The following is a 24,242-nucleotide window of genomic DNA, read 5'->3' as shown; positions in this document are numbered from 1 at the left end:
GATAATAACAAAGGCTGTCCCAACATCGCCTTAGGCCTAAATACGGATAATCGCTTTTATTCAAGTGACACAACGAATTGTATAAATAGATGGTTATAAGCTTCGGGGACATGTGCTCGCCGTGAAATGTTAAACCCCTTCTTATTAACAAACGAGAAGAACTGTTACTGACAACACTTCACTTCACAACAGTGATATTAGCAGAAGACACTGGAGGCAGTGTGGTTGGTTTACATAGGTAAACCCTAGGCGTAGAGGTATGAGAATAACTATAAAAATATGTTACAGGAGACACGGGGGATGGGTTACAGCATACACAAGCATGGTCTCTCCAACCCATCATATTAATGGAGGTGGCTTCATGATTTCTGAGAATCCCTTGTAAAACTAAATTGATAATTATTTTGTCATTTATTTTGTTTTAGATAGATTTTATGAAACTGTTTTTAGATTGGTATTTGAAACTTAGTTTGACTTTTTTATTTTTTTATTTTTTAACTACATATTTTTTATTTGAACTTGGTCACATCTATACGGTTTAGCACGACAATAAATAACTATGTCATCGTAGACACCATATATGGTCTCTGGTCATCGATATAAGATGATTAGATAGCAGAACAGCCATGATGACTACATAATTAGGCTAATGCTAATGACCCAGGGAGATACTGGCTTTACAAATAACTGTTATATATCTGGCCCAGTGGCCTATATACACATAAGTGAGAATATATATTGTGCGATCTCAAGTGATACGTTGAAACATCCCGTTTTAGCGATCAGTCTCAAACACTCATCACCACACTTCTCAAAACTATGAATACATCTCTTATTACATATCAACTCGCGTTATTATTTTTTGTAAAATATTTATAGTCTTGTACGTGATATCAATGCATCGACAAGAAGGTAAATTCTCCTTAGTTGGCAGAGGCGCCATTCGTCGAAGCAACTAGCAGGTACAGTCCATATTTACAAATAGGTTATGAAGGAGGTGCTGTGGAAAAATACCGTATTCTAATATGTCACATATGTAAAAAATATATCAAACGTTTCGAATTATATTATTATTATATTTATACACTCAACTTCTTGGGGTTTTAGCGTCACACATATTCGAAATACATATTTATGATAGGGTAAGTAAAAGCTGTACACCCCTGTTATGAAAATAGAATGTCCCAAACGGGTTATTTCCAGTTACATTTCAGGTCACGTGATTCATGACATCACGTCGCCATATTGCGTTCTATGAGGAATGGTATGTGACCAAGAAAGCAGGAAAAAAGCACCTTAATCGGACATTGTCTGGAGCTGAAAACTTATGTCATTCCTCATCTTATCTATGTCTGATGTGTTAAGTCTGTGAGACTTATTGTAGTCCGGTATATTTCCCTTTTCCGATAAAAGTTCCCTCGCTAGACGACCCCTCTTTGCTCCTCACAGAGAGAAGCCATTTCTAGCAGACAAAGGAAACTCGGATAAGGCCATGCAATATCGGACGAATTAACCTGATAAGCTCGACGAGACTTCTTCTGCTGAAGTCTAGGCAATATTTGTAAGCCTAGGCTAGTAATACTTCGATTCAAGGATGCAATTTAACTGAAAACGAAGGTAACAAAGTTTATGCATAAATTATGCTAATGAGGTGTAGACGTGTCATGTCCACCACACCTGCGTAAACGGGTTTACACAGTGACATTGCTTTTATCACGGAAAGATGAACTTATTTCAGACAAAATATCAGCAATGAAATCAGTGATGTAACTTGGTAAAGTATGGTAAATGATTCTGCGCTCACAGATAATATTGTATGATGTCGATTATGGACATTGTTCAAATATCTTCACCGATGCATGCGAAGTCTGTTGGAAGGGCAGTATTTGTATTTTGTGAATTGGATTTTATAAGAGGTTTGTTTATGTTATCTATTGAAATGACAAATTTTAATTGTTCTGGAAATGATAAAAGTTGATTTCTCCCAGCAGAAGTGTGATAGAACGTCTCCCGCTCTCCACGAGAAAACCGTTTGTCATTGAACATGAGCCGAGTAGTAATACCACTGGAAGTAGTTCGGCGCGCACGTGACAAATCCTTTCACAATACACATTTTCCATACTTCGTGCTACTGCTTCTATTACATTTTAAAAATAATATATCCATATTACTGAAGTGAGTACATATTTACAGCAGCGAGTAATAAGCACGATGTTCAACTAATTCGGGCTTAGATAGCGTTTCACGCATGGCCTATTTTATGACGTCATGAAGGGGAAGGACATATATTCGTCAGCTGTTGCCACAACAATGTCGCGCACTCAGAGACATGGCGTACATTAATTCAACCATGCTCAACCAAACTTATTACCGGACGAGATAACTGACCATTGAGGTTTTTGATTGATATGTATATAACTGGAATCGCACAACAGCATTTTACAGCTATCATTGTAATCACACACCTTCAGAATGAAAAGTTGCATAATATGCTGTGACACACAGACATTGATGTGGACATCAAAGTTACAAAAGACATTGTAAACAAACGTACTGACTGACCGAAGCTTGAGGTTTGAGATAAACCGTTGAATATTTTTGGCGTTTGAATTGTGTAAGTGTATTTTCAACTGATAAATAATAACCCAAGTAACAGGTTTTTCTTATAATGAATGTCATTCAGGTACATTTGCCATTTCTTTACACTTTCCTCCATAATATTAAGAGGCATTATTTCTTTAGAGTAATACACATGCTTAATATTAACAATTTTGATACTATAAAAATAAATTAGGACATAAAGAATGTAATTGTTACAAATACATATAAGATACAGGGTATTATATATACAATTTCAATTTGCCTCAGTTTGAGGCAAATTTTATACTAAAAATATTGACTTCACAGTGTGAAGTTCATATGTCTGTGAACATTTAAAACATTACATTATTTTTTTTGGTGAGAATATATAAAGTTCTTTTGTTGTTGTAAGAAATATAAACGCGCTTGAAATGAAAATAAATATATGCTATTACTATATTTAAACTTCATAGGGATTCTTTGGAAGAATAGGTCCTAATTTTAAGTACCCAATGCTTCTTGATAAAGCTGATTGCGATAATGGATTGTTCCATTGTTAGACATGGTTCATTTTGTGTAACTGTCATAGGGAATGAGTATATTTGCTCATACTATCAAGCACTGGTTTATCTCATGCAGACTCAATACTCATTGTTGCCATGGAAAAACAATTCTGGCCATAATCCTTACTTCAGATTTTGCCTGGGCCAAGACAACCCCAATCCTATTTCAACATAAATATTTTTTTATGCTTTCCGGCCAATAGTCAAAATTTAAAGAAAATAGAGGCAGGGGTTACGGGTGGAAATTGTACCCTGCAATGATATAGCATTTAAATTGCTGTCTGTGGCATATAAAAACCCACTCATACACTCTAAGCCTTATTCAAGTATTTAGAGTGTTGGTTTTGCTTTCTGCTGTAGGAAAACAATGGATTGACATTTGGTTTCAGCTTAAGAGGTCTGATTTTCATAATTAGCTTCAATTTATATTTTAACAGTTTGTGTGTTTTTTTTAAATCGAGATTATTTTTTTACTCAAAACGTTTTATTTTGAAAAATATGATATATATTAACAATTTGAGAAATTGTGTTGTGTGGACCCAGTTAAGAACATTGTTTAAAATTTCCACAGATAACACCAGATGAAATCCAAAGACTTTCAGGAGTACTAATCCATCACGATGGAAGTAGATGATGTGGCACATCCTGATCCCAGTGATGGAGAAGATGATAATGATACACAGCCAGTGACAGATGACTTTGTAAGCCAGGACTATGGAAAGAAACATGAATTCTTTGGAGGGAAGGGGGACAACTCTTACCCTGTAGAGATGGACAATGCTGGCAAGGTCAATAAGAATGGCTTGGAATATGACAACAAGGAGAATGACAGTGTGTATGACTCCCCAGGTGGGCACAGGCATACACATAGACATAAGAAATTCCGCAGACATCAATTAAGGATGGCTGAGCGGTCGGCAGGTTCTCGCAAACATCGACGTCATGATCATGATCATGATGATGAGGATGATGATGATGACGAAGATGCTGGGGACCTAGAAGATGGAGAGATTCTGGAAGATGGAGAAATAGCTGATGAAGATGATGAAGAAGCAAGGCTTCCCCCATCGAAGAAAATGTCAAGTGATCCAAATAATGAATGTGAGATTCTGAACAATGCTTCTAAAGTTCAAATACATTTACAGGGTTTAGTGATACACAATATTTTGAATAGTTTTATGACAAAGGAATGGGAAAGAAAAAGAACAGTGAATATCAGATTTAGCGTTTCAAGGCATGACTAGGTTTATTAGAGAGATAGATTGTGAAAGGAGTCCTCTTTGTGTCATATACCTGACATACCAAGCTAACATGAGGATGCATGTGTTTGTAGAAATTCTTCTAGCCCTTTGGATACCTTTAATAACATTACAAAACTGGAAGGGGCTATCTGGCTAGTGCTGATTACCGTACTTCCATACTTTAAGAACAGTGTTTACATCAGTTGTTTTGGATTGGAACAAGGAAAAGAAACATTTAACATTTTGCTAATGTGGTAAATATACATTGATGGACTAATGTAGCTACTAATGGTATATTTGCAGCAGCTAAATTATCCCCTAGTTCATCCCGAGAGCACCGCCATAGTCACCGACATGAGCGTCATCATGGGGAGGAGAAGGAGTTGGGAGAGGGGAATGAGGAGTGTGAGGAAGAATCAGGAGATAAAGCTCGAAAAGAGAAGAAGAAAAAAAAGAAGTCAAAGAAAGACCGACACGATCGGAAAGATCGTGAAAAAAAGGTAAAATGTGAACTATTTTCATACAGAAGTGCAAGTATTAATGTGTTAAGAAGAAATCATAAAAGAATGAAAACAGATTTATTGATGTTTATACCTTCAAATTTTCCTTATGTTTTCTTAAACATTTATCCTTAACATCTTTAAAGTAAGCATTATAATTTTGATAGAGGAAACGACATGGTAGAGAGTACAGAGATCCTGACCGTCCAGAAGATCAAGACATGATGTCCTTCGACAAGAGGTCAAGGTCCCCCCCTGGGCCATATGATAGCCCTGGGTATGACAGTCCATCTGGACCATATGACAGTCCAGGTCACAACCGTAGTCCATCAAAGAAACGTAGCTCACCTGGCCAATATGACCGCTTGTATGACAGCCCTCCAGGACTTTACGACAGTCCCTCATACGATGAAGACTCCGAAGACGGGTGAGAGTTCTTACTGAATAGTGTGTTCTTTAGATGCTATTGACATGTTGAAGGTGAAGAATTTTGGTTAGATTAGTTCTTGAGTGGTCAGACTTCCTGACTTGGTTCATAGCTTCATCGTACCCCAACGGAGTGCATCGTTGCTCATAGTATCAATCAGTGGATTATCTGGTCAAGTCTATCATTTACAGGTCACTGTCATATTTCTGGACTATTACAACCTTAAGCAGTACACAACAAACAAAAACCTTTGATATGTACTTAAATTTGTAAGCAGCGATATATCTTCCCAAAGGGAAACAACTCTTACTTTGGTATGGTAAGTTGTCTGAATGCTATCTCTGTTAACAGCATGCTTCCTCATTTCAGGAGCCATAACTTAATAAGGCCTGTTCCACCACCTGGTTATGAGGGAGAATACATGGAAACTGATAGTCAGGTAAAAACAGAACTTTTCTTCAGTATACAGAATTTGCATTCCTGTTTTGATTTGGTCCTTATCTTCCTCATTGGGATTCCAAGGTAAAATAGGTCCTAAATGTCCCATACCATGAGTCAACTAATGATGGAGCAGTCACTGGGCTAATAGAGGTCATTATTCCTTGATAGTTGTTTTTGTGCTCATGCTGTCAGCCACAGGTTTCACTAGCCCAGATTAGATTATTTATATGCAGCAGTCGTATAACTGGAACGTCTTTGTAGTGTAAAGCAACTTTATCTTGCTCACTTGTGAATTTCTATGCTTATTATCTTTTTCACATTTCATTAGTTTTCCATGTATACATGTACACATGGTGAAGAAGGTAAGTTTTTTCAAACTTGTGTTTTGTGTGTTGTTAGAATCAAGGTCATGGTAGGAAGAGGAAAGCAGGGCACATCAGTAGAACTCCCAGACGATCGGGTGAAAATCCGGGCCAGGTGCAACCCAGGAAAAAACCACTGTTGGAAATACCTCGTCATGAAAGGCCACATTGCAAGTTCTACATGGAAGGAAAATGTGCTAAGGTAACCTTTTTATGAATTATGGGTGAATTGAAGAATACAGATATATAGTATGCAGTGTTTGAAATTTAGCATGAATGTCAAGGGATCCTTGTCATGACCTTAATGTTAAAAATTAAAGATAGACCTGACATAAACGTTGAGAATGCCAGGACTTCCTCAATTTCAAACACTGGTATATCATGGTAGTGTATATTTTGTCATGTAAAAAGTAGAACCAGTCTTGAATTGAGGTATTATGATCAGATGTTTAACATTCTGCGAATGTTTATTTTTGCAGGGAAGTGGTTGCCCATTCAATCACGACTTCCGACCACCTAAGAAACCAGAGGTGTGCAAGTTCTATCTGCAGTCAAACTGTTCCAAGGGGGACTTCTGTATCTACATGCATGATATCCTTTCTGTGCTCTGTGCTCTGTGTCAGTCTCATCCAAGACCAATGTCGCCAGGATAACACTTACTGTCGTTGCTTAAAGTACACTTGACAGTTATACGATTCATGTTGATTATAATGTGACTAAGTAAATAAGAAGTTGACTTGACATGAAGAGATAGTAATCAAACATGAGGAAATACAGGTTTAATGTCTGCCCATCGTTATCAGTGTTTTAAGATAAACACAATCCTAGACATGTTAAAACTATCTAACAGCTGTAGAACATCCTGATAACATGCTCGTCATGTGACAAAATTTAATTCAAAAGATCTAAATTCCCCACTTATTTCAAATGTAAGTGTCCTCTTTTGGGGAAATGACCTTTTCCAAGTTAATTTGTTTTATGAATCTCTTCTCTGAATGCTAGTGCTATCAGGATCACACAGAACAGTTGAAAGTGCATGATGACAGCTTCAAACAAATAAGGAACCACATTTGATTAGTGTATATTCCATGCCTAACTATTCTATACGGCCGATGTAGTGCATACAACATATCTTGTTTAGTGTGTCTTCCTTAACATGTTACATGATTATCCATGCAAGTATTTCCACACTGGTGCAGACTGTTACCAGGGTGATAACTGCAAGTTTTCCCATGAACCCCTGACGGATGAAACAAGACCATTGCTTGATAAGGTGAGTTGTGCCCTTCAGGGGGCTGCTCTTAAAGTGACTGCTACCAGCACAAGTTTATTTTCTCAACCACATGCTTATGACAGGTGTTAGTATAGGAGGGGATCCAGGATTATAATAAGATTTAGAATGGAGGGAGGGGGAGGGGGTCCACCATTTAACTTCAGTGTGTGTGTGTTGAGGGGGTAGGGATGGTAAGGGGGGGATGTCCCACCCAAAAGCCTACCCCCCAAATCACAAACACTATAATGTAAACCATTATTAATAATTTTACTTTCACAATCAAATCAACATGTTATCATAGTAGGAAATGCATGTACAAAATGTCATCAGAATGATGTGAAAAAAGGGGTGGCCACCCCAGGAACGCCCTCTGGATCTGCCACTGTAGTCACAGACTGATTCTTCATTGGCTGCTTTGAGGGTTTGTGGCCTGCTGCCATGCTACTTTTGTATGCCAAAAGTCTTCCAACAAAACCTGATGTGACATTAGATCTGAAGTGCATACATAAATTACATGGTGCTCTGAGATTTTCTAGGCATTCAGGAAAAGACAGGGAATGGCCTGTTTATATTTTTGCATAAAATGCTAACACTCCTCTGCATAATTTTGAAAGATAGTGTTTGTGTTACTGTCGTTACATACCAAATCTCCTTTTCCAGATATTACATGGCGACGAACCTGATAAGCCAAGACCTTGTTTACTTGGTAAGTTTATGTTAATATTCATTTAGAAATTTAAGCTGTGTCTTCTTGTGTTTATTTTTGAGATATATAATACCATAAGAAAGGTATGGAAACATTGCATTGTAAAGGACTTGCTAAGATAACATAGCAACATTGCAGAGTTTAATACTTTAGGGCATGCTTAATGATAAATGCTTGATAAAAACCAAATTTGAAAAATGGAAATAATTTAAAACAGACGACAAAAAATCACCAAAAGGAAATAGCTTACCAGTGATTTTTGTGCTGCGCAATTTAAATGATTGTTCCAGCGCCCTGTCTGCCCGAAACTTGTCATATGCATTGCTCATCAGCTTCACTGGTGCCTTTTGCTATTTTTCTAATTTTTTATGTATCCTGCATTACTCCTTAATGCATTCACTGCTTACCTCACGACAACAAGAAGACAGCGCAACAGCGATGGTCTTGGGTGAAGAAATAAAGATGTTGTTGATTCCAAATCCCACTTTTATACGGACCATCGCCGCTGTCATGTGACCTTGATGACAAGTCACCCTCTTCACATCACTGCCTCTCGTGCTACAGCAAGGACATGTCCCAGCGAAGCTCATCAAATTGGATTAATTTAGACCTTCAGTTTTTGTCTATAATTCTAAAATTGATCTGCGATGGGTGATGTATTCCTTTCATATTACTTTCACCATGTTGTGTGGTTTTATGTGGAATATTTAGGTTATTTCCCACAACATGCTTGTTTGAATTTGCATTTTGAATTTGTGTTACAATTGTTTGCCTGCTAAGGTAGTCAAATTGTTTACAATTCTTAGCTACGTATGTATAACATATTCATGTGTGTAATAGAAGCTTTGACGTTATATTGAGTTGCGTATATCAATGCTGTATACACTTTCAACTCTTAAAAAATATTGTTTAATTCTATGGCACTCTTCCTGTTTCATCAACAATTCTTTATTGCATAACTTATGCTTGCGCTTGTACTAATTGTCGTGGAAAAAAATCTTCCAAAGATCCTCATCCAGGTTGTTTGGCATGCACACAAATTTGCTCGCCAAACTCTAAATGTAATTTTTGTGTAACTCTCTCCCCAGCGAGTTTTACAATATATAGGCAGGTTACTCACAAAAGAATTTCGCATCAATCCTGTCGTGTGGCGAGGAAGATGTCACAATCGCCAGATAGCAACGGACATGTTTCTGTCATTACCACACAGCCATTATCAGCAATGGGTAATAGGGCTCCCATCACTGTGACTGCATCCTCCGCTGAAATCAACAATACCGGAGGAGATTGTGAGTATCGTAACTGCTCCAAATTTTCAGCCGCCTGAGACATCCAGCTGTTCTAGATTTGCAATGCCGGCGTCAGCGTCTCAAGATGCCATGATCCAGTCAGCACCGATGAGCATTGCATCTCAGGGACCTGCGCCGAGCGCAGAGCCTGCCTACTACCCAAGCCCCTCTACAATGACATCAGCCCAAGGGCATACAGTGTACAATGTTACACAGGCGACACATGATCAGCTTAGCGCTGTTCCAACAACTTATCCAGTGCAGCAGATGTACGCTCAGGCATCAAGACTGTTCCAGAACACTAATTCTTTGCAAAACTTCATGTAGTCAATATGGCAGGAGTCTATGGCTCGCCTGTATCCTGAGCCTACGCCTATGTGGACCCTTGCCTGCGTCAGCTACAACTATGACACAAGGCTTAGCGCCTACTCCGGCACCTATCATCTACAATATGCCTGTTGCGCATTCATCACTGGGCAGCGCTAGTACGCCAGCATGGACATTGGCGCATGACTCCCAATCACCAGGCCGATCATCCTGTCCCTCTGTCAGAGGTAGCACTACGCACCGGAGGAGAAGCAGATTGCCGTCAAGGCGCCAAATCGTTCTGACTCGTTAAATGGCGAAGATGGCGATACCTCGGTAGAATGAAATAGGATTAGCGGCTTAGCACAAGTACCCAATTGGGTCTCGTGTCACTGGCGCCCTCCCTTGGTAATGGAGTGGATAAAAAGAGGACACTATGGTGGCATCCTACATCAATTCCGGTGTACGAAGACTTCTCCAAGCTCACACTTGCGCTGTCATTTAAGCCACTCAAGTTTAGGAAGGATGAGTTTCCCATCCATGCGTTTTCGGTAGCAGACCAAGCTCATAGTCAAGGCCAACCACCCTTAAGGTTCAGGATACCAGATTTGTGTTTATTGAAACAGAAATCAGACGGGTATTGAAACCTTTGTCAGCACTAGCATTGTCAACATGTGCGGTAGAGCAGGATCGATCAGAGGACAACACTAACCGATCATTTCCAAACTATAGTGGACTTCCAACAGCGTCAGATTGACCACATCATCAATTATAAGTCTAGACGCGTGTCTCTCAAGGAAGGCCAAGACCAGGATTCCTTTCAAACTAAAGGGCATGGCAGAGGAAAACCAGGACAGGGGAGGTGATAAGAGGGGTAAACACTGAAGTGTTGGACAGTCATGACTGGAAACTCCCGCCCCCAGCTGTCCCAATTGTCGACTCCTCCGTAGGCAGGAGACTAAATTGGTTCTGGAAGAACTAGAGCATCCTCAAGGATGATTTCGTTCTCAACGTACTACGTCACGGTTATCATCTAGACGTAGAGGTACTTCCACTATTGACCACAGCTCCACTCCCTTTGAATTATCCAAGGAAGTAACATCTTCTATTAAAATCCAACAGACACAGTTTTTGCCAGCCATATCTTTGCGATGTGGCACTCGAAGAAGGTGACGGCGTTCATAGTTTTGGCCCTCTGGCAGTAGCCCAGCAGGTAACCAACCCCAAATGCAAATAATGAACTAGTCCTGTCCAGAGCCAGTATTCCCTTCCTGCGCAGTACTCTCTATGATACGCCCGGTGGGAAGATTTTATGTATGAAAAGATTTTAGCTTACACTAATCTTCCATTTTACTGGTTGTTTACATGGACTCAATTCTCATGTTCCGTCTGTAAAAGAGATTTAACCAGCCCTACCGTCCAGTGTTTTTGTTTTTTCCGCCTTGTGGGTTCCTTGATAACTTGATGTTTGAAGGGTTCTTTATTATTCAGGTTTGTAAAGTATACCCACCACTATACCGTCCGATGCAGATGCATTGAGGAGTTATGCAGGATAAGTAAAATATTTAGTAAAATCTAAATATGTTTTACATTTGTATACTTATCCTGCATTACTACGTTTAAAGACACCCCCCTGTTGCAGACTTGCCTCCCCACTATAGCTTCAGAAACTCTTTCTGGTAGCTCGGGTGACAGGCAGTAATATGAATTGGATGTGACATCACAACCTGTCAAATGACTCCGGCTGTGATCCTGTAAAGTAAAAAGTGGACTTGGGTCAGAAACAGCATTTCTTTTTTTCACCCAGGACCGTCATGAGGCCCTGTCTTCTTTGTCGTAACGTAAGCAGTAAATGCATTAAGGAATAATGCAGTTTAAGTATGCAAATGTAAGAAATATTTAGATTTTACTAATTCTAGTTTATATTGGCTTGCAAGTTCTGTCAGTATATGAGCCCTGATTATTTTGTAGGTTCTCCACCACGCCACCTCTTGGAAGGAGGAGACCCAACAAAGAAGATCCCATCTCTGTTTGATATTCAGGTGTTTCCTCCAGGACAGAATCCCAGTCCACGGAAACCCACCCCAGCTTCGCCGTCCATAAGGTGAGCAAAAATTTCTTTTTTAATTTAGTTTTCATTGCTTAAGTTGTGAGCTAAATGTTTTCTATTGTATGGCATACTGAAATGTTTTATGCATTTGGTACTTGGTATTTTTCAGACCGAGTGGTTTCTATCAAGACGCAAATACACCACCACAAGCCCCTGGCCCAGGACCACCTCCTGTTAATCTCCCACCTCCCCAGCAACATGCCTCAGTTCCTCCAGTTCTCAACATGATTGGTGCAATATTGAGGGGTGCACCACCAGAAGTGGTGGTTAGAGCAGGTGCTCCTGGACCGAACCAAGGACCTCCCCCTGGTATGCAAGGACCCAGAATACAAGGTCCAGGAATGGGTCCAGGACCCAGAGGACTATTTATGGATCTTAGGGGTCCTAGGGGCCCTGGAGGGCCTCCTGATATGCGAGGCCCTGGACCAAATTTCCATGATAATGGACCCCCAGGGAGAGGACCAATGATGGATCCTCGTGACCCAAGAGCTCAAGGAGGTCCTCCTTTTGATCCAAGAGATCCACGAGCACAAGGTATGGACCTAAGAGGACCACACATGGATCCTAGAGATCCAAGATCGCAAGGAATAGACCCACGAAGACCACCAGGTGTGGATCCTCGAGGTCCACATCATGGAATGGATCCAAGGGGTCCACCCCAAGGAATGGATCTGAGAGGGCCACCACCAGGGATGGATCCAAGAGGTCCACAACCAGGATTGGACTCTAGGGGTATGCCCATTGATTCTAGAGATCCGCGGGGGAATGATCCAAGAGGTCCAAGATCTCAAAATATGGGTCCTAGTGGTCAGGCAGATCCAAGAAATCAGAACAAAGATCCTATGGAACAAAGAGAATTGGGTCAAAGAAACCAGAGACCTCTATTGCCTGATCCCAGGGGACCTTTCGATGCAGATGGTCCTCCAAAGGACTCTTGGGAGGCTAGAAGTCAGCCTCAAGAGTCAAGAAATGTGCCATTCCTAGCAAGAGATCCTAGAGCCAAAGCTCAGACTACCAGAGACCCTCGCAGTGCTTCATCTGAACAACAAGACAATCAATCAGTAAGTGATCCAAGAAGTCCACCACATGAATCTGAGGTTAAAGTCAAAGAAGAACCTAGAATGATAGCTGCAGATCCACGAAGAAGTAGAGATCCAAGAGTGTCAATTGCAGACCCCAAAACATCTCCAAAACATGCCAGTGACACAATATCTAGTCCTTCAGCTCATAGAGATGGAAGATCAGTTAAACCAGAGGACATCAAGGATCCCGAAAGTCCAATTTCAAGTAAAGATTCCAGTAAAATTGCACATACTAAAACAAATGAAACTGAAAAAGAAGAATGTGAACCTCAAGATCAGGCTCAGAGTAGTGAAGATACACAAGAAACCTCTGAAGAACAAGGTGAGAATATTCTGTCATGTCTCAACCAGAATCCTCTGTTGACCTGATAAAACAGTTTAGCGCAACTGTTTCATACAACCCATGCTTGACTTGATGCATTGACAAAAGAAAAAATCAGATGACATAAGAAGTGATGCAATGATGATTATGTATTTAAAGTTTTGTCTTCAGGTGCTGGTGAAAATGATGGTGACAAGGCCATTGAGATGGAAATTCCAAGTCACTTACCTCCCACCCAACGGAATTTGTTCATGCGAATAAGGCAGCATCAGCAGGACAATGCTCTGAGTGAACAAGGGGAGACAACTGAGACAAGCGATGATCCAAGTGCAGCTAAAGGTAAGTTTCACAAGATGAACCCGATGAGAAAATTAGTATTTATAATGATGATCAATTTTTGCAAGAACTAGTTTGGAATGACACATATAGAAAATGTTAATTAATGCAGGCACAGTTGGTCTTTACTGACTAGGTTGAAATGTAAACATTGTAAAGACAACATGACTAGATATAAGGCAAGATATTGAAACAATTGTTTTCAGCTGTATGTCATCAAGCCAGTAGTTAGGTTAGAATATTTCAATAGCCATTAAGTACGTCTTGATCTGAGAAGTATACATCATGAATCAGTGGTGAGTTCGCCATAAGTTCATTCAGCTCTCGATGATGCTGTATATATTCATGGCTCGTTAATCCTCTTTATCCGATACAAATTATGGGAACTGACTCTGACACACCTAATTTGCAATGAATAACTGAAATCAGTCTCATTAATCTGACACGGTGATCAGTATGCTCTGTGGTCATCTGCCCGCGAGTACACAGCCCGTGTTTTGATGCAAGACGAGTCAGTAAGTAGCTGCATATTGCAACGGTTGCAGAGATAAGCATGTTTAACAATAAATTATTGCTTTAAATAACAAAACAGGATTATAACAAATCCATGCTTTGATTACTCGAATCTCATAAAAATCAGATACATGTTCCAGCTACCACTGAGGACATCCCATTACAGGACACGTCATAATGACCTTCCGCGATCTTTGACCGACTAATGTAATGACAAACAGGAAGTCTACATTGGCCACATAGAAAGCTGCTTTCTTGAGATTTCTGGCACTAGTTTCAAACTTGCGACTTCCATTTCCGACTATTCTTTCAAAAGTATTTTGAATCAGTCAACAGTAGTTTTGTGTTAAGCTTTAGAGGTTGCATGATTAGAAAACATATTTCGCTAACAATGTAATAACAATATCATTATTTCTTTTTCCTTTTTTTTATTTCGTGTTTGTATCGTTATCTGTCGTGTAATTGTCCGATTTTCGATCCTGAACGTTGGTACAACTTAAATTCGTTTATTCGACATACTCGTTAATCTGACATAATCATATGCAACCAACCATGTTGAATTAACAGGACTTGACTGTACATCTGATTCTCCAGGTTCCCAGGATGCTGAAGATGACGACTGGTACTCCAGTGATGAGGATCTAGAAGGGGGACCTAAATTGATGGACGTCTTGAAGAATCTCAGCAAACAGGTACACAAGCAGCTTTTTTTTTGTTCCTGAAGCATGACTTCTGAAATTGAATCGTGAACTTCAATCATGATGCATATTCCATTTGAATTACAGTTGAAACATCTTGATGAATGTTTGTGTTTGTGTTGCTTCAGCCTGTGGCTCAACCACACAGTTCACCCCAACCAGGCAGCACGCCCACAGCATCCACTTTCAACATCATGCAGATGATTCAGTCCATCAAGAACCAGGCTCCGCCGATCCCAGACAAGGCACAGTCAACGCCCCCTGGTGTCAGTGACAGTGTCAAACCAAGGTAAATATCCCAGTGTTGTACACTAGTTTGTTCAGGGTAATATTGAAATAGGTTGTGTGTGTCAATGACACTTCATTTCCAGTGGTCTTTATGCTACATTTGTGTTATAGTGTAGGAGTTATGTAAGTTGAAAAAGGAATTCTGTGTTTTAGCAATATATGTCACAGGGACCTGTACACAAATAAGGTTGTGTCAAGGCTAGGTTGAAAATGCAGCCACATAGGCATGATGACTTACTTCTAATGCACACATGCATTTATTGCTAGCAAGGCCTTTTTCACAACTACGGTACCCTGTTAGCATGAGGCTAGTATATTTTTGTAAGGACTAGTCAAGGTAAATGAAATGGTAGCCTGGCTGGCTAGTGTATTTTGCAAATGGATTTATATGATTGAGCAATAACAAACTGGATAAATTGTATATAACATTCGCTGCATTATGCTATCACTAGGCATGACAATGTTGCATGAAAATCTGGATTCATCTTTCCATTTCTGTAACTAAGATCAGAAACGGTGAACGTCCGGAACTCACAACAGGGCTTTCTTAAACTCTTAATTTGACTTGAAGTTCATTCGACAATTTAACATTTTTCAGATTTTTCTTTGCTTTCTGTATTTTTATGAAGATAAAATTTGCAAGAATTGAAGTTGGATGATCTTTTATTCTGTTATCCCTAAGTTGATAGTACATGAAATTCTCTTTGATAACCAGATTTTATTGTGTCTTGATACATGTAAGCAGTTAACAATGTGCTGTTTTACTTTCAGAGCTGCTAAGAGACATGATTCCACAGAATGTATGAAGGGTGCTGCTTCACCCAAAGACATAATACGAGATTACACAATGTCAGTGAAACCCAACAAGGATTGTGTTAATGGTTCCTACCCTGTGATAGAAGCAGTCCTTACTTCAATGGCATATAGGATCAAAGACTTTAGTGTGAATGGTCAGAAACCATATCATTCAATACCACAAAATGTTGATCCAAATGACCCTACATACCAGAATGACCCACGTGTGCAAAAATACATTTCTAGAGTAGGAAAAGTAAAACCTCCTTTGTCTTCACCACAGAATGGTGAAAAAGATTTAAGTGTGCCGAAGCCTTTGAACAATGATCCTAGAAGAGCACGCCATTTAAGCATTGAGGAAAAAGCATCTGCTCCAAAACCACAAGATCCCAGGTTAAGGCGTGCAGATCCAAGGGTGCATACCAGTAGTGAACAGTCAAGTCAACCACCAAGTCTTTCAAGTTTGCAAAAGGCTGTATCAGAACAGATTGCAAAGGCTTTGGACCCTCGTGGTAGTGATCCTCGCTTACAAAGAGTGCAGTCTACTCCCAATCCCATGTCTCACAGCCTACCAGTCAGACCAGTCAAAGATCCTCGTCTAGGCCGCCTGCAGGAACAGAGCGGTCCACAGTCAGGTGGTAGACAGGACCCCAGAAATATATCCCGCCAACACAGTCATGATGGAGCTGTGAGACATAACGATCCTAGAGCTGCTGGCTCATTCCAAGGTAATGAACCTAGGATAAGACCCGATGTCAGAATGCCATTTGATCAAAGAATGGGACCAGGACCAGGACCAAGGCCACCATTCGGTAATAGAATGCCATTTATGCCAAGAATGCCATTTGGCCCAAGGATGGGCCCTGAACCTAGACTGCCATTTGATCCGAGGATGGGTCCAGATCAGAGAATGCCATTTGATCCAAGGATGAATGCAGATCAAAGAGTGCATAATGAACATCCCCATTTAAGTGATCCAAGGTCGGGAGGTGATCCAAGATCAGGTATTGGGCCTCCTCAGGGTGATCCGAGATCAGGTATTGGGCCTCCTCAGGGTGATCCGAGATCAGGTATTGGGCCTCCTCAGGGTGATCCGAGATCAGGTATTGGGCCTCCTCAGGGTGATCCGAGATCAGGTATTGGGCCTCCTCAGGGTGATCCGAGATCAGGTATTGGGCCTCCTCAGGGTGACCCAAATGCCAGTATTGGGCCTGTGGGAGATCCAAGGTCAGGTCTTGGATCAGTAGTTGATCCAAGAACAGGTGTTGGACCCAAACATGATCCAAGATTGAATGCAGGTAATGATCCACGGTTGTTGGGTGAGACTAGATTGAGTAGTGATCCAAGAACTCAAGGACTACAAAGAACTAACTCTGACCCAAGAAGTGCTAATTCTGAAAGCAGGTTAGATCCTCGACAGAATCAAAAGATGCCTTCAGCATTATTAGAACCTCCAAAATTAACAGACCCTAGAAATTCTAACATGGAAACTGCTGATACTAGTGAATCAGAATCTGGCATGTCTGACTCTCAGTCAGATCAGTCTGCGAAAAGGTTTGACTATAGAAATGATCCAAGATTCAAGAGGAAGCCAGCTTCTGATACCACTGAGAAGGGGATTCTTGTGAAAAAGTTTACTGGTCAAAGAAAAAGTAGTATGGAATACAGTTCTCCATTAGGAATGGAGGATTCCAAGTCAGATGACAGTTCAGGTTACAATAGTTATAATAGACAAAGTTCTAATCAAACTAAACCACCCAACAAAGGTGGGAACTGGGCAAGGACTAGTAACAATTCTCCAGGGGGTACTGCAGCTCCATCTGGCCCCCAGGCCAGGCAATCATCAACACCACCGCCAGACCTCCCCAACCAACCTGGGGGGCCAGATCTAGTGACACCAGGTGTTGCTGATTTGATGATACCACCCCATGTCCCCATGCCCAATGAGCCCCCTCTCAAAGATCTGTTCAAGTCTATAGATCCTACAGCTTCCCCTTTCTGTTAGCGTCTTGCTGCCCTTCACTTCCTTTCTTTTGGTCATGTGCAATCACCACCTGTTCACACTTTATTTCCATCATAAAGCATTCATCACATGACAAAAGCATCACAAATCTTTCTGTAGATTTGAAGTCCACATTGTGTTCAGTTTAAGGATCTATAAGGCCAGTGTTGTCAATAGGAAGTCTCCACTCCACTGTGTGTTTCGTCTTTGTCAGAGTTTGTAATTAGAAATTGTGTGTACATGAAACATTGTGATAATGTGAACCGCTGAGAGCTCTTTTCTTGTTAATGAAATATTAATGAAAATAAGAGAAAGTTAGATGAGCTTAAGTGTAAATCCTGATGTCTTTCATCACTCAGCCATTGATACAAGCTTTCTGTTCTCTCAATGTAGCCTTTGTCAAGTCATAAACAGGACATTGTACTTACATAGATATGGCCAAATGTCTGGGGGCCGCCACAGTAGCTGTGACATATTTATTTGGATATACTTTTTCTTATAAGAGGAGCATAGTGCTGCGTTGTGTTGTCTGTGTACCTGAGATATGATAGTTTCGTACATTCTGAATATATTCCAGTGGTTGTGTGTGTTATGAATGATAGTGTGTAAATGAAGTCTGTGTGCTGTCTCAACTTGCATATGAATAGGGCTTTGGGTTGATATATATGTATCAACCTTCTGTGTAACTATGCAAGGAGATACTTGATAAATGTTATTGAATCATGTTGATTCTGAATTCCTCCTGGAGTTTAATGGGCAGATGGTATGAATTGGATAATTGATGCATGATTCAAGTGAGAAGTAAATAGTGTGTGTCAGTATGCATGTGATTCCATGACAATTTGTAAATGTGCACCTGTTGCTGTTCTAGAAAGGGCAACATGTTTCTCATCCATTATTTATCCCTTGCACTTCTCTGAAAATGGTTATTTTGATGTGCTTGCCCTCATATAAAATTATTAGTGGATAAGATTAATAAGTCATGAAATGTATTTGATCTCAATCCAAGTAATATGTTTTAAAAATGAATCCTAAATCCAGATGTATCTTACAATTCTAAATAGATTTATGTCATTTACAAAGCCCAAGAACACCAGTAGGTGCTTAACAAATGGTTATATATTTGATGTTTTCTTTCTTGAGTCAGGTGTCTGAAAGGTTTCTTAGAAGCATGTTATCAAGCATAGTTAAGTTTATTCTTAAGACAATATTCCCTATGGAACCTAGACCAGAAATTCATGTTGCTCAAAGAACTGAATGGAACCTTCATATTTCAAAGTGTTGGAGCTTGACAGAGACTGATAGTAGTGTATGGAAGTGAAATGTTGAGACTGCAGTAGATGTTTCTGTGAGGAACTGTGTTGTGAAGTCAGTAGAGTACACAGAAAAGGTGCTTAGTGTATTTATATATTACATTTGTAAATACTCAGTTGTTATGTACAGATGTGCCAATGTCACAATGAACATTTTAAACTTGTTCATCTGCATGTCACAAAATGCCAGCTTTCAATGTGTAAGTTTGGCGAAGAATAAATTTTAACAAAATATACTTTTTCTCCTGTGATGATTAGTAGCCTTTGGTTCGTCATAAGGGATGAACACATCAAATAATAAATGGAAACAGGTAATTATTTTGAAAGTTGCTAGAAAGGCATTGGGACAAATTTTACTATCAGAATATTGTATACAATTGTGATAGTAAGAACACTATTGAAATACAGGTAAAACTAGTGCAGTACTTTTATTACTCAGAACCTCTGCCATCCTTATATTTGGATATAATAACATGTGACATGCTGTCAAGTCCTAGATTCAGCCAATAGATACCTCTCATTACTGTCTGAAAGATTTCTGATTGGATACCAATGTGTATCTTCAAGTAGCGTGTACTCTGGATGAAAAAGAACGGTTTCTTCAACCTGGAGGTTTTAGTGGAAATGTCAAAACAGTGGCGGCAGCATACTGACAGATGTTGTCCATATTGTCCAAACACATGCCCTTTATGTAAGTCAGTGACAGCATACTGACAGATGTTGTCCATATTGTCCCAACACATGCCCTTTATGTAGGTCAGTGACAGCATACTGACAGATGTTATCAATATGGTCCCAACACACACACCCTTTATGTAGGTCAGTGGCAGCATACAGACAGATGTTGTCCATATTGTCCCAACACATGCCCTTTATGTAAGTCAGTGACAGCATACTGACAGATGTTGTCCATATTGTCCCAACACATGCCCTTTATGTAGGTCAGTGGCAGCATACTGACAGATGTTGTCCATATTGTCCCAACACATGCCCTTTATGTAAGTCAGTGACAGCATACTGACAGATGTTGTCCATATTGTCCCAACACATGCCCTATATGTAGGTCAGTGATAGCATACTGACAGATGTTGTCCATGTTGTCCCAACACATGCCCTATATGTAGGTCAGTGATAGCATACTGACAGATATTGTCCCAACACATGCCCTTTATGTAGGTCAGTGACAGCATACTGACAGATGTTATCAATATGGTCCCAACACACACACCCTTTATGTAAGTCAGTGACAGCATACTGACAGATGTTGTCCATATTGTCCCAACACATGCCCTTTATGTAAGTCAGTGATAGCATACTGACAGATATTGTCCATATGGTCCCAACACATCCCCCCCCCCCCCCCTTTATGTAGGTCAGTGGCAGCATACTGACAGATGTTGTCCATATTGTCCCAACACATGCCCTTTATGTATTCAGTTGCAGCATACTAACAGATTTTGTCCATATGTTCCCAACACATCTCCCCTTTATGTAGGTCAGTGGCAGCATACTGACAGATCTTGTCCATATTGTCCCAACACATGCCCTTTATGTAGGTCAGTGACAGCATACTGACAGATGTTATCAATATGGTCCCAACACACACACCCTTTATGTAGGTCAGTGATAGCATACTGACAGATGTTGTCCATATTGTCCCAACACATGCCCTATATGTAGGTCAGTGATAGCATACTGACAGATGTTGTCCATATTGTCCCAACACATGCCCTATATGTAGGTCAGTGATAGCATACTGACAGATGTTGTCCATATTGTCCCAATACATGCCCTATATGTAGGTCAGTGATAGCATACTGACAGATTTTGTCCATATGTTCCCAACACATCTCCCATTTATGTAGGTCAGTGGCAGCATACTGACAGATGTTGTCCCAACACATGCCCTATATGTAGGTCAGTGATAGCATACTGACAGATGTTGTCCATATTGTCCCAACACATGCCCTATATGTAGGTCAGTGATAGCATACTGACAGATGTTGTCCATAAGGTCCCAACACATGCCCTTTATGTAGGTCAGTGGCAGCATACTGACAGATGTTGTCCAAACACGTCCTTTATGTAGGTCAGTGGCAACACATTGACTGATATTGTCCCAACACATGCCCTGTATGTAGGTCAGTGGCAGCATACTGACAGATATTGTCCCAACACATGCCCTTTATGTAGGTCAGTGGCAGCATACTGACTGATATTGTCTATAAGGTCCAAACACATGTCCTTTATGTAGGTCAGTGACAGCATACTGACATGTTGTCCATATTGTCCCAACACATGCCCTTTATGTAGGTCACTGATAGCATACTGACAGATGTTGTCCATATTGTCCCAACACATGCCCTTTATGTAGGTCAGTGGCAGCATACTGACAGATATTGTCCCAACACATCCCCCCTTTATGTAAGTCAGTGATAGCATAATGACAGATGTTGTCTATAAGATCCCAACACATGCCCTTTATGTAGGTCAGTGGCGGCACACTAACAGATGTCCATAAGGTCTCACCACCCCAATCCCCACAACCCCCAATGTAGGTTGGTGCTAGCATGCCCACAAGATGACATGTTGTCCGGCAATAGGGACCATTTAAATCATCAAACTGTGAGGAAATCAGTAGATTTTGACAGTTTTGACAATCAGGTTCATTTGTCATTTATTCTTTTCATTTTCCTCCCTGCTACTTTCTTTGTTGCCAGTTCGTTAGTAGCACTGTCCTAGCCATTGGGGGGCGGGGGGGAGAGAAAAACCATCAACAGTGGATTCACACATTGTACCCAGGACTTTGCTACCCCACCACGGCTTTAGTGGGAGGACTTCACAAAACAAGTGCTCAATCCTAAACTAATAAAAAAAGACACTATTTGGGTGAGGATTTTATTGGATCATGGTCAATATTTGGCACCAAGTGCTCATAAATTGGAAAATTAGCTTGAAAACATTGTTTGTTAAAACATTGCAGAACTTCTCTGTGTGCTCTGAAAAAATATAACTTACACAGCTTGCAAATGCAATGCCGTTTGCAAATGATTTCAAAGAAATGATAAAGCTTCTATTCTCTGATTTTCAGTGATAAATTATGCTGTCATAATATTGAAATTGAAAACACTAAAACTAAAACACTTCCTTAATTTCTTTTTCTCTAAATATAGGGAAAAACATCGAAATTATGTTTCCATCTTGTTTCAGTACAGAACAACCTCAGATCACCAGATTACTTGGTATGTAATCTTTCTGTAATGTCAAGATTGGAACTCGTACATTTTAACGCCCATTTAAACAAGCATTTCCAGCACTGTCACACAACTAACCCAGCGTAACCACACTGTCTTATTTACAGTTACATGCATTCAGATCAAACAACAAATTTAGTAAATGCTACTTTAAGGTGGGATTTCAGTGTGCTAAATGGGAATAAATAAAATCAAGGAATTCGTTCAATGCTCAGCATCATTGTAAAATAGGACATCTAAAGCACAAGACTGCAAATTCATTCATGAATCATCAATTAGAAACTGATCAATAACATCATTTAACTCAAGCTACACAGGTAATGTACAGGTCAAGGTACTTAAGATCACTTCTGACAATGACAAATGGCATTATGTGCTGAAGCTATTTTGATTTGATGTCATCTTGAGGAATACTGTATTCGACGTAATAGGCGCCCACGGCAATATTTGCTGATATATTATTGGCTAGTGAACAATCCCAATTCGCACCCCTTCCGACTGATCAATGTACACAAGACTTATTTATTCATGTATAATATGCACTCGTGTGATATATGCACCCTTAACTATGGGCAATTAAATTCTGGAAAAATATTCCTGTTGTTTATAAACATTTCAGGCTGTCAGCATAAACCATGATATCTATCTTTCAACTCCTAGCCCCCTATTACTAATTTGAGAGCGCCATGGGCCCTAATTACGTCGAATACGGTAGTTTCTTTTTACATACACCTGACATATTGAGGGGCAAAATAGTAACATCAGCGACAGAAATGTCCTAGACTTCTTCACAATGTGTAACTTGTCCGTTTCTCCCAGGAGACAACTGCCTAAAAGCTTGCCTCCTCGATGATGGAATAAGAACTTCTATATATACATACAGCATCAGTACTCTACCTCCAGGATTTGTTAATCTGGAAATTTATTCATCGGGACAATTTCACTACAAATGGTAGTCCAGATTAAGAAGATTCTGCTGTACATGATTGTAGTGGAAGGGATATGTGTCCAACACAACTATAAGCTACATTTCTGCTATGGAGGCACTTCTGAATAAACAGTACCATGTATACACTGTAGACAGTAACACCAACAAAACATGGAGATTTATAAGTTTGGCAGACCAAGCTGCCTGATGTAAAATCTGAATGACTAAATATTGCACTGAATAGCTTTACCCATGCCACCAATGAAGTCAGTGGTAAGAACATGGTATTTGATGGATCCTGATCTGCTACCATCAAGGCAGATGAAGCAACTTAGCAAACTCAGTCGTCATCAAAGTGAAGAGAATTTGTTGTTTATAGCAAGTTTCAGTCATCACTGTGTTAAAGAGGTATCAGGCTTGGGCAAATTGTCAGTCCAAACAATTTTCATTAAAGTTTCTGAAATTTCAAATTCAAATTTTCACTTACATATGTATATTAATTTAGCAGTTAATGTTTACTGAAATTATACTAAAACAATGTCTCCACCACACACAGGTATTAATTACAAGATACAGAGCTGGGCAGTGGGCACCGATCTCACAGTACCCCTTTCCAGCATCCTTGCATTTCATTACACATGCACTTGACTTCTGTTGCCACAGCAATATGGAATCCACTGATCATTGTCACCACAGCTTCATGTTGCTACGGAAGTTGTGAATACAGAGAAAAAACAATCCAAATGTAAAGCTAAATCTGACTGAAGGGTATACAACAGCACTTGGACACATGAGCACCATGTTAAATCTCAACAAACAGAATACATGTATCTAGTTGCTTTCCTGATACATGCTGGCAAAACCTGTTACAGTGGAACTGCATACATCATACAGGTCTAAATATATAATGCCA

The 24,242-nt window shown here is 40.0% G+C and overlaps 1 protein-coding gene across 5 annotated transcripts; it reads left to right on the top strand.

Moving 5' to 3' along the window:
* The first annotated feature begins 1,209 nt into the window (after nucleotides 1–1,209).
* On the top strand, nucleotides 1,210–19,383 carry LOC124142903 (zinc finger CCCH domain-containing protein 4-like). 5 transcript variants are annotated; one of them, XM_046511612.2, is made up of 16 exons: nucleotides 2,034–2,614; nucleotides 3,715–4,244; nucleotides 4,688–4,884; nucleotides 5,052–5,311; nucleotides 5,681–5,750; nucleotides 6,152–6,316; nucleotides 6,594–6,705; nucleotides 7,278–7,387; nucleotides 8,048–8,093; nucleotides 11,660–11,792; nucleotides 11,908–13,202; nucleotides 13,374–13,541; nucleotides 14,646–14,743; nucleotides 14,878–15,038; nucleotides 15,809–16,836; nucleotides 16,870–19,383. In XM_046511612.2, the coding sequence occupies exons 2-16, from the start codon at nucleotides 3,764–3,766 to the stop codon at nucleotides 17,835–17,837; spliced, it is 5,292 nt and encodes a 1,763-aa protein (XP_046367568.2). In that variant the 5' UTR covers nucleotides 2,034–2,614; nucleotides 3,715–3,763; the 3' UTR covers nucleotides 17,838–19,383. The 5 variants fall into 5 exon arrangements, with proteins under 5 accessions (XP_046367566.2, XP_046367565.2, XP_046367567.2 ...); XM_046511610.2 differs by lacking the exon at nucleotides 2,034–2,614 and adding an exon at nucleotides 1,210–1,264 and having other exon boundaries at nucleotides 15,809–19,383; XM_046511609.2 differs by lacking the exon at nucleotides 2,034–2,614 and adding an exon at nucleotides 1,271–1,617 and having other exon boundaries at nucleotides 15,809–19,383.
* Nucleotides 19,384–24,242: the final 4,859 nt, after the last annotated feature.

This window comes from Haliotis rufescens, unplaced genomic scaffold (genome assembly GCF_023055435.1).
Source record: "Haliotis rufescens isolate VD_foot unplaced genomic scaffold, xgHalRufe1.0.p SCAF_6, whole genome shotgun sequence".
NCBI lineage: Eukaryota > Metazoa > Mollusca > Gastropoda > Lepetellida > Haliotidae > Haliotis > Haliotis rufescens.
The sequence above is the reverse complement of the archived record's forward strand: the minus strand, read 5'-3'. Positions and strand labels throughout refer to the sequence as shown.

Bases quoted from the DNA above. Each gene is read 5' to 3' on its own strand.
- LOC124142903 (XM_046511610.2), top strand. From the start codon at position 3,764: ATGGAAGTAGATGATGTGGCACATCCTGATCCCAGTGATGGAGAAGAT. The intron at 7,388-8,047 runs GTGAGTTGTGCC...CTCCTTTTCCAG, and splicing joins CAAGACCATTGCTTGATAAG to ATATTACATGGCGACGAACC. The intron at 8,094-11,659 runs GTAAGTTTATGT...ATTATTTTGTAG, and splicing joins GCCAAGACCTTGTTTACTTG to GTTCTCCACCACGCCACCTC.